This window comes from Cladophialophora carrionii (genome assembly GCF_000365165.1).
Source record: "Cladophialophora carrionii CBS 160.54 unplaced genomic scaffold supercont1.1, whole genome shotgun sequence".
Lineage (NCBI taxonomy): Eukaryota > Fungi > Ascomycota > Eurotiomycetes > Chaetothyriales > Herpotrichiellaceae > Cladophialophora > Cladophialophora carrionii.
In genome coordinates this window covers 1,870,886-1,880,977 of record NW_008481816.1, presented here as the reverse complement: position 1 = coordinate 1,880,977, position 10,092 = coordinate 1,870,886, and the positions used below count along the sequence as shown (strand labels likewise).

General features: G+C 54.1%; 4 protein-coding genes across 4 annotated transcripts in view; all 4 read right to left on the bottom strand.

Annotated features, from left to right (window-relative positions):
• Nucleotides 1-266, bottom strand: part of G647_00663 (uncharacterized protein) — a gene marked incomplete at both ends in the record, with an annotated part of 1,533 nt that extends 1,267 nt beyond the window's left edge. Inside the window, one exon of the mRNA XM_008724066.1 lies at nucleotides 36-266. Coding sequence (XP_008722288.1) covers nucleotides 36-266 — 231 coding nt within the window. The remainder of the gene's footprint in view (nucleotides 1-35) is intronic.
• A 1,994-nt stretch (nucleotides 267-2,260) lies between these two features.
• Nucleotides 2,261-3,196, bottom strand: G647_00662 (uncharacterized protein; the record flags this gene model as incomplete). The annotated part of the gene is made up of 3 exons (XM_008724065.1): nucleotides 2,261-2,736; nucleotides 2,838-3,063; nucleotides 3,155-3,196. 3 exons carry the CDS (start codon nucleotides 3,194-3,196, stop codon nucleotides 2,261-2,263), a joined length of 744 nt encoding a protein of 247 aa, XP_008722287.1.
• Nucleotides 3,197-4,043: 847 nt separating this feature from the next.
• Nucleotides 4,044-5,852, bottom strand: G647_00661 (uncharacterized protein; the record flags this gene model as incomplete). The annotated part of the gene is made up of 4 exons (XM_008724064.1): nucleotides 4,044-4,134; nucleotides 4,201-4,460; nucleotides 4,517-5,720; nucleotides 5,776-5,852. 4 exons carry the CDS (start codon nucleotides 5,850-5,852, stop codon nucleotides 4,044-4,046), a joined length of 1,632 nt encoding a protein of 543 aa, XP_008722286.1.
• Nucleotides 5,853-7,253: 1,401 nt separating this feature from the next.
• G647_00660 (uncharacterized protein) lies at nucleotides 7,254-9,793 on the bottom strand (the record flags this gene model as incomplete). The annotated part of the gene is made up of 4 exons (XM_008724063.1): nucleotides 7,254-8,360; nucleotides 8,411-9,287; nucleotides 9,420-9,655; nucleotides 9,749-9,793. 4 exons carry the CDS (start codon nucleotides 9,791-9,793, stop codon nucleotides 7,254-7,256), a joined length of 2,265 nt encoding a protein of 754 aa, XP_008722285.1.
• Nucleotides 9,794-10,092: the final 299 nt, after the last annotated feature.

Here is a 10,092-nt window from a genome sequence, read left to right as displayed (position 1 = left end):
AGTGTTTCGACGACCTCGACCAAGTCGACCAGTACTTCGACGTCAACCAAGTCAACCAGCACTTCAAGTGTTTCGACGACCTCGACCAAGTCGACTAGTACTTCAACGTCAACGAAGTCAACCAGCACCTCGAGTGTTTCAACAACGTCAACCAAGTCAACGACAACGGCTCCAACCACGACCAGCACGACTTCTAGTGTCTCGACGACTACAACTAAGTCGACGACGACTGCTCCAACCACGACGACAACAACGACGACCACCATAAATCCTACAACGACGGCTCCACCAACGACCACGACTACATCTACGACCACGAGTACCACGACGACATCTACCACAACTACCTTTGACAGCTGCCGTAAGTCTCCCTAGATAAACGGAGTAATTCTATCGAATTCTCCCAGTCCGCTCTTCTTGAACTGACGAGGAATCAGCTACGGGTACCACATTCAACCTCCAAAGCAGCGCAGATGGAAACTTCGCCACGCTGTTTCAGAACGGCGATGTAGGGTTTCTCCTGGATTTCGACACCGCAGACGTCACAACGGCAGTGCCACTCACTTTCGCCGAGCTCGGGGATGGATCTTGTGCGCTGACTTCCCCTGATCTCGAGGGATATGCAAGCGTCGTAGCCGACAACGAAGGGGAATTTGCAGAATTCCACTACGTCTACCTCAGCAACCCTGACACCACACCAGAGGACATCACTCTCACTCCGCTCAACTGCGTCGTCACGCCGGCGAGTCAGTTGAGCTGCAATGTACAGGATCAGGACATTTTGCAACTGGCTGACTCGTACCTGGCTATTGCCGCCGAGTTGTTTGGTACCGCGTCGGCGTTCACGTTGGTGCCCGTCGTCTAGTGTGAGAGAAAAGCTCCGTCGCGGACGGTGCGAGTCGTGACAAATGTCAATATAGGATGGATCATGGTACAGAGGTCTCAAGCGTGTGCATGCATCGGGGGGACATTCTTTCAGATGTGAAGGGGCTGCCACGAGGACATGGGACGGAGGAACCCTTTATTTTTAATTCTTCGACACCGTAATCGTCAGCTGTATCAAAGTTGACTCATCCCTCAATTTTAACATGACAAGTTTGTCTTGGTCTGCGCCTTCGTACGGTCCTTGTAGATGTGGCTGGTTGGCTGGCTGGCTGCTACTGTTTGATCCAGGAAAAGCGCCGGGCAGGCGACCATGCAAATCCGAGCCATGAGACGGTCTGGCACGCAATCTCTGTTGAATACGGAGTATCGTAGGCACTAATTACTCGTAATCGTGCCTCCAACCAGGTCAAGGAGCGGGAGCACGCACGCGTTGAGCCTCTACGCATTGTCATAACTACGTCTACTCGTACCATTTGACGCCGCATATCAGGCATAAGCGGGGAACATGGCTCGCAATTGAGCTCTGCATTGCAATCCACCGGAAGCATAATCATGATGCTCGCCATGATCGGCGTAGAGCACAGTACGAGTATTCAGCGTGTCAAGCTCGCGGTCGTGCTAATTATGTGATGCCTTTGTGTAAAAATCGGCACGTCGGTTACCTTTGAGTTCGGAAATTCGCTGTCCGAGCACATGATCCACTGTAGCGCATTACCCGAAACAATAAATGAAGCTAATACACTTTTGGCGTAGCTCATAGCCTGCTGTTCAGAAGTCGTTCAGTGGCACGTTCCTTCTACTCTCACTTATACCACGTCCTCTCTCGTCTCCTGTGGACAGGTCCTTAATACTGTATGGCTCGTATTCGAGAGACCCGGTGATTGACATGACGACCAGAAAGCAGCCCGAAGGCTCATTCGTTGCTGAAAGGAGCAGGAGACAGTCATGAATGATGCGCCATGCACCACCACCGTTGTTGACTCAATGGAACCCATCTCGAGAATGTCAAGCAATATGTTCCCTGTCGCCACGGAGATCATCGCCTTACACCGGAGGGACTCGGTCTGGGCACTAGAACGATAATGCGTTGGTCGAACCCCGCAGGACCAAGCAGGAAGGCAGGCAGGCAGGCACTGGACAATACTTCTGCGTGCGAAGGAATCAGAGAAAGCTATGTTGGAGGACGAACTTGAGACCACAGGCTCCGAGCCCCTATGTGGAAAGTCGCCTTTGACAGGACTCGAGTCTTGTATACGAGAATCTCCATCATGCAACAAGACACAAATATCAAACTGGGGAAAGATGAGTAGATGACGAAGTTGGCAGTCAAATTCCTACCCACTCCCTCTCACGACTTATTCCTACCCACTCCTCCTCACCAAGGCAACACCACGCCATCATACCGCCACAAACGGACCTCATCTTCGACCTTGGCGCGATCCACAATCCTCATCATCCCCTCGATGCTCTCCGCCGGCGGGATGGTGCCCAGGCCGATCCTCTTGGCCAACGGCTCGACCGTCTCGGTGGCCACGACACCGGGATGGATGGGAAAAGCCACGATGCCGTTCTTGCGCTCCTCGTACGCGACGTGCCGGAGGAACATGTTCAGCGCGGCCTTGGAGATGGCGTACGCGGACGACTGGCCCGGCAGGTCCTCCACCATGGCCAACGAGCCGTACTGCGTGCTGATGGCGACGAACTTGGGCGTGCCGCCCTGGGCGACGGCCTCGAGCATCAGCGGGCGCAGCGCCTTGAAGACGGCAATATTATTCAGCAGGTTGACGTCGAGGAAGGCCTGGTATTCCGACAGGGGCGAGTCGGCAATGCTTGTTTCGTGCCCGATGATGCCTGCACGGTACGTCAACAAAAAGGGGAGGGTGTGTCAGTTGTCGGCGAGGGTTCGTTAATTTGTCGGACGGGTCGATGAGAACTTGACAAATCTGACTCACCAGCGTTGGCAATCACGACGTCCACCTTGCCCGCCACTTTCCTGACCAGCTCCGCGGCCTGGAGCGCCTCGTCCACGGCCTCGGGCTGCTTGGTGATCCGCACGAGATGCACGTTCCCTTTATCGGTCAGGGCCTTCAACTTGGTCGATTCCGGATTGCGCGATGTCGCGAAGACGATCGCGCCAGGCCGGTCTCGTAGTTGGCGCACGAACTCGTACCCTATGCCCTGGAGGGGGGTGATCTCGGGCGTCAGCAGCCTGCACGCCCGTCCTTGACTCCATAGCAAAACCAGACGGTCGACATGTTGACTGACGTACCTGTGTCGTCCCCGTCACGAAGTAAACTGTTTGATTCGACATTGTTGGCGCTAAGCCGTGCCACTGACTTTGATGTGGATGTTATCGAGATGGAGATTCAATAGAAATAGGGAGAGATAGAGATACTGTGGCGATGGCGATGATGGCGGTTCAAAGTCAGCGCTACGCCGTCGAACTTGAACTTCAAAACAGCAGAGAACATCCAGGTGGCGAGAACGTTGGCAATACGCGGCCTGTTGATCTGATTGACTGATTGATGGGCTCTGGTCTGCTTCGGTCGTCCTCCAAGGTAACCATGTCCTAGTATGAGTATGAATATGAAGTATTTGTACTCCGTATTTGTAGCCCTGCTTGCCTTGCGTACCCCGCATTTAGATCTCGTATGCCACCCCTTCCAACTCCGCAATGGCTTGCTCGTGTACGAATCGTGGTGGAGGTGGAGATGGAAGAAGACGAAAGTATCCCCGCTGCTGGATCCGAAGTGCGTCCGGGTCGGGGTGCTCTTCGGCTGCTACGATGGCACTGTACCCTCTATCAAGTGCGAGAGAAGACCGCCACGGGTCGACAAGGGCAAGGCTGAATGGGAGTGCGACGGTGGCAGGGCCGCCTCAACTGTGTCAGTCACTCTACTGCCACTTCATACAATAATTGTTCACTACCAGTAGGGTGCTCCGACTATCCTGCGGACCCCACAAGCTCTTCTTGTGCACCGCCTGTCTGTCCTCGACGCCTCGCTTCTCTGATTGATCTTTCAAGCCCTCCGCCATTGTAGTCGGTCGATATACGCGCCGGGTGGAGCCGAATCGTCACAGTCTTGGTACCACCATCGCCGAGCCGTCGCGCCGATGTATAGTCAGTCACAAGGATCCCTTCTTCATCCGGCATTCCATCAGGCTTTGGCGGTGGAGTATTTCCATCCCTGGAAGTCGTTCTCCAGGCTTCGGTTCAAGGTGTTGACATATTCGACCATACCTCCGGACCTGCACCGAGTTAGGATCGTCCATGCGTCCATCATTCAAGAGGGTTACGGGACGAGATTGACGTACCAGTTCAGAGGCTCGACCTTTCGTCCTGGGATGTTAGCACCTTGGTACCAACTCTTTGCCAGGGGGAAAAGCGAGGCATCCCACTTCTCGGCCAACCGCTTTCCCCAGTCGTCTTCACTTTCCTTTGTGGATTCTAGTCTTGTAATGTCCTTCTCCTTTATCAGTTTGAACACCTTCTCCACCCACTCAGCTTGGAATTGCGTGCAGCTGGGACCGGAGCTGAAGGCAGTCGGTGCTTGAGGTCCGTACAAGAAGAACATCTAAAAATCTCGCTTTAGCGCATGTCAAGGGTTGGCAGGCAAATGGGCGAACTCACGTTAGGGAACTCGGGCAAGGCGATACCCATTGACGTCTTCGTACCATCTTTCCAGTGGTCGGCGACGGTGCCGCCTTTGGTGCCTTGGATGTTGAGTTGAGCCAGCGAACCCGTCACCGAATCGAACCCGGTTGCGAGGATAATGACATCCACCTCAACGAGACCCTGCTTGGTCCGGATACCAGTTGCAGTGACTTCCTCGATCGGGTTTTCGTTGACATCTATGAGCTTGACGTTGGGCTGATCGACCACTTCATAGAACCTCTGCTCCAAAGACGGCCGCTTGGTCCCCCATGGATGTGGCGGGACCTCGGGCGCCAGGAGCCGTTGCTTTTCAGGATCTGTCAGACGCTTCAGGACCTGCTTGCGCCAGAAGTCGTAGGCCTCCTTGTTAGCCTTGAGATCGAAGAGCATGTCTTTGTAGGTTGCGAGCCAGAACTTGAAGCCGCCATCCTCAACCATGAGCTTGTGGTACGTCTTCTCTCGCTCTTCGGGCGCGTCGTCGAAGGTGTTTTTCTCCATAAAGTCGTAGGTGAAGCCGGCAAAGGTGTGGCGGGTCTTCTCCATTTGCTCCTCGTACCATCCGTTCTTCTTCTTCTCTTCTTCCTCTTTGGGGTCGAGCTGGCGTTGGTTCATGGGCAGACACAGATTGGGCGTTCTGAGGTATACGGTCAACTCCTTCACCACGGGGCCAATCTCTTGAATGATCTGGATGCCGGAAGCTCCCGTGCCGACCTCGGCAACGCGCTTTCCCTTGAGGTTGACTCCATGCTGAGGCCAGACGGCCGAGTGATAGATATCACCCTTGAAGTTTCCGAGACCCTGAAAGGGGGGCGTATATCGTTTGCTGGCAAAGCCAATGCAGGGGATGAACCATCGTGCGTAAATCTCGGTGCCATCGGCACACTCGACTAGCCATTGATGGCGACTCTCGTCGAAGACGGCGCTGTCAACGTGCTTGTTGAAGGATGTATAATCTCGAACGTTCCACTTCTTTTCTACGTAGTTGAAGTATTCACGCAGCTCTTGCCACCCGGGGTATCGATCCTTGAAGGTAAAGTCTTCCCACAGCTCCTTGTCGAAGAGTTGGTAAATGGGCGAATCGGTGTCGACACGCGCCCCAGGATAACAGTTCCAATACCAGATACCGCCGGCGGCACCACCCTTCTCGAAGATGCGAACCTTGTAGTCCAGCTTGCGTAGACTGTGAGTCGACAGTTAGAATGGAGCTCGTGGCCAACAATCGCGGCCTTACTAACCGATTCAGCAGCGTGAAAGAGGCGAAGCCTGCTCCCACGAGTAGGACATCAACTTCCTCGATCTGGTGAGAGCCCATAGTGCCAACAGTCTAGAGGCGTACGTGGTTTCTCGATTACACGTGACGGACGCAGGATGAAAGGTAAAGGCGGGTATGAGGTAGAAACGCGAGTTGGACAAGGGCGATCCGCGAGGATTTTATCTCTGTGTTCTTATACCCCGCGACCCCAGGCTGACTGACCTCCAGACGGAGAGTGAGGGTGTCGATCCGCATCTTCCACAGACTGGCAAGGAGCCGATGAGGGGTTGAAAGCGGGCCAAAGGGGACCTCGATATTGACATCGAGCGACACCCAATGATCCCCGGACTTTGTAGGTGAGGATGACAACATCTGGCCCGGGCGAAAGACGGCCGCGAGCTGTGGTTCGCAGGAAGGATAGGGAATTAGTCCCTGACTCGAACGCGTCTGTCGAGGGGATGCGGTGCATGTGAATGGCCAAGAGGATGGAGACTGCGAGCGTCAGTGCGAGTGTGGGGAAATGGTGTTTGTCCCGGATCCGGTGGCAACTCGTGCCATCGTCGTGGAGAGGGACGAGTGAGGGACGAGTGAGGGACGAGTGAGAGACGGACGACGTGGACATCTTGACCTGTTCCTCGGCTCACTCGGTGTAATGGTCCCGAGGAGATGGACGGAGGATTCGCTGCGAACCTCAGGAACGACAGCCTCAGCATACGCGACGACCGGATTTTCGAGAACACGGCACCGGGTCTACGAGTTACCCAGTAGACTGCGTCTCGGAAGGACCAGGTGGGTGTCATTGATGGTGAGATTTCCCCGCAAGTTTCACCGCGCCCTCGCCGCCCTCTGTTTCACAGTAGTGCGGCAGTGTACTCAGTACTATGTATTAGCTGCTCCTAATCGCCCTTTTCGAGAAGGGTGTCATCTCTGGACACGTCGAGTTTCGCGACCCTCTCCCTCGTATCCAGCCAAACAAGGTCCAAAACAAGATTTCTGCCTTCGTGTTTCTCCGCAGTCTAATCGAGGCCACCACGCCACCAACAGCCCGGCTCCGCATCCGAGGCTGCGGAAGGATCTTCACGACCAATTCGAGTCTCGTCCCTACGGTGGGCGACGCATGAGACCATCAAAAGCCCTGGAAGCCTTTGGAGGTAGGACTCGGAGAAATGGACATTCCACATTCAGACGTCAACGTGTACACATGGACCGAGGTCGGCGTCGACCTCCATGACTATGCATAGCTGGATTCCCCAAACAGGTATCCCGGAGCCTTCTCAAACACCGAATTATGTCCACAGCCTTCGGACTTGGGGGAGTCTAATTAACTGCTATGATCCACACACCGGCGTTGTTGGCCGCCATCGTCCTTGAGCTTCATCGAGAACCACTATTCCCCCCACAGTAGACGCCTATCCCTGGCCGAGTGAGCCTCATCGACCATTGTGCCGAATTCATTGCCCATTAACTTCGAGACATGGTCCTTTCACTGCTGTTAGATTGCTCCTCTTCCTGCTGTGTCTCGTGCAGACCCGTGGTATACTCCTTCCCTTTCTCCGTTTGTTTTGTCTTCGCTTCCGAGCTCAGACTTTCTTCCAGCCGCTGGAAGAATCGTTCCAGCAACCATTCGGCTTCCTCCTTGTCGCCCATTAGTGGACTCTGTGCTCCTATCCAGCTCCACTTGGTGACCTGAACATCATCGTCGTCGCCTCCTCTTCCACCGGTATAGGCGCCTCCTTGCCTACCCATATCATCCCGTCTTCGCTCGTCGGCTCCCGGTTGGCCACCTGGTTGATTATTGTTCTCCTCGACTTGATGGGCTTCTCTTTCCTCTTCGGCATGAGTGGGCGCTTTCCTGTGGTACGTCGCGTCATCCTCATTCTCTCCGAGCAGTTTGAGGAAGTACTGCCACTCCCCGTAGCTGTACTTCTTGGGTGTTGCCGCCTGAGCATCGGCGTACACTCTGCGAAGCTGTGAGATCAAGACATGACGGTAATGATGTTCGTCCTGCTCCCATTTCTCGCCTTTGCTCCTGGCGGCGTCCTCATCCTTCTTCTCGGTCTCCTCAAAATCGGCAGCCAGACGGTCTTCAGTCTTTCGGTCCTTTTCAGGCTGCCTTTGCTTCTTTCGACTGTTGCCGAACACCCGGGCCAAACCAGGATGCATTTCACGGAATCCCGACTCATCTTCGCTGTCGTTACCTGATTTCTCTATATCTCCAGCCGTCTTTCGGAGATCCAGTTGGCCGAGGGTCGCTCTGTACACGCCGTGCTTGAGGCGGTTGCTCAAGGTGTCTTCGTCGCTAGGTAGCACAGTGATCTCACCGAGCCAGATTGTGACGTCCTTCACAGCTTTGATGACCGTATCTCCCATGTCGGAGATCAGGATCGTCAGCGTTGGAACCGCCAATAATGACCAGAAGACGAAGAATGGTTTGCCGCTGTTGCTCATGGGCTGAAAATCTCCATATCCAATGGTCAACAATGTGGTGTACGAGAAGTATAGCGATTCGAAATAGCTCCATTCTTGGTTCTTTTCGGCGTGTTCAAAGACCAGAGCGCCAATTGTCCACTGTTCCCCTGTCAGCTTCAGACTCCATGGGCATGCTCTGGTGAACCTACCAGGAATGCAAACGCAAACGTCGACACTCCCAGACTCATATACTTTCGCTGGGTGGCTGCCCATGCCTGGACTTTGCGCATGGCTTCGAACTCGGCCTGTCTCCTCTCTAGCTCGGACATTTCGCCTTCGCCCGGATCCACCGTCAACGCTCTGGTGGTATCCTGCTCCAAGCCCATCGCACCCTTTCTCCTCAACAGGCGCTTTTTCTTGCTGATCTTCTGGATCTCATTGAGCAGTCGCACCCTTGTCTTTTCTGTCAGTCGGGCCGCTATTTTCTTCTTCCCTCTCTCCAAAATAAGACTGCGGATACTCCCAACCACCAAACCCAGGATGATAATCCCGCCCATCGCGAAAGGAAACAACAAGCCTCTGCCCAAATGCGTGCTCGGCGTGTATTCGCCGCCAATTCCAATGGTCAAACTCGTGAAATCCGCCCAGTACACCGCATCCAAGAACTTCCAACCCTCAATATGCGAATAGGTCAACGCCCCAAGCAATAAGTAGACCAAGAAAGCGATTGTCTGCAACATCAATGTCCTCTGTGCCACCGTCAATTTGAACTCTTTCGAGTAGTGTCCCTTGTAAGCGCCGTACACAGTCACACACATCAAGTAAGATATGATCTGGTAAAGGCCGGCGGCAAAGATGGCGTAGTAGTACGCTTGCGTCAAGGCTTGAGCTTTCACGCCTTTGTGGAAGGATCCGGAGCTTGAAGCGTAGGTGATCAAGCCGATCAACAAGACGGAGGCAATCCAAAAGCCAAGAATCGTGATCGGTTGGGCCACTCGAAATGGTACGCGTCGGCCCATGTTTAGCAGAAGTGCCGCATTGGCAACAAGTGCCATGGTAAGGGAGACGGCATTGACGGCGATGAGCCTGGCCACAGTTGCTCGTTAGCATATGTGCTTCCTGTTTGTCCGTCTCCGTTCACCTCGTCGTGATGTGACCTCACCACTCTCTTGGTTCGCTACTCTTCGGCTCCGACGCATCGGAACTGGTTGCACCTACCAACGTGGATCCTTGATGTCAATGCCATGCTCTTCTGTGCCTCCAGGCGGGATCTTGACCCTCCAGTTCTCCACCAACGCACAGATACTGAATGCATTTGCCATCGGTCCGAAAGTACCTGCGATAAGCGGGATGCCCGTACTCGCGTACCACCATCGCGCTGGCATGAGGAAGTTTCTCTCTTGTTCTTCTTCTGACATCTTGTCGTAGGTATCCTCCAGCGTTTTGGGCGAGTCCTCGTTGAAGTAGGGATTTTGACCCGCGTTTTCAGCTGTCTGGGCATTGTGGTGGGCCGAAGGAGGGTTGTCTTCGATATGTTCCTTAACCACAGCGGACGCGTCCGAGATGGGTTCGTCGAGCCCAGGGTCGTTCATGTTGAAGGGTAGGAGATGTTCACGCGAGGAGGGCCAGGAGAATGAGGCGAGGATGTACTGGTGACCAGTAGAGATATACGAAGAGAGGCAAAGGTCTCAACGTCTCAACGTCTCATTTCTTGGGGAATCATGATCCTCGTGCTGTACCTGCTGTGCAATACTCAAAGCATGCATCTAGGTCCGTTGAAAATTGCAGCCTTCTCATGGCCGTTGTGGAAGGCATGGGATATTGCAGAGGGTTGAGAAAGCATGTTTACCTCGGAGAATATGCAAGTTGCATTCTTAAGTCAGCATGCGTT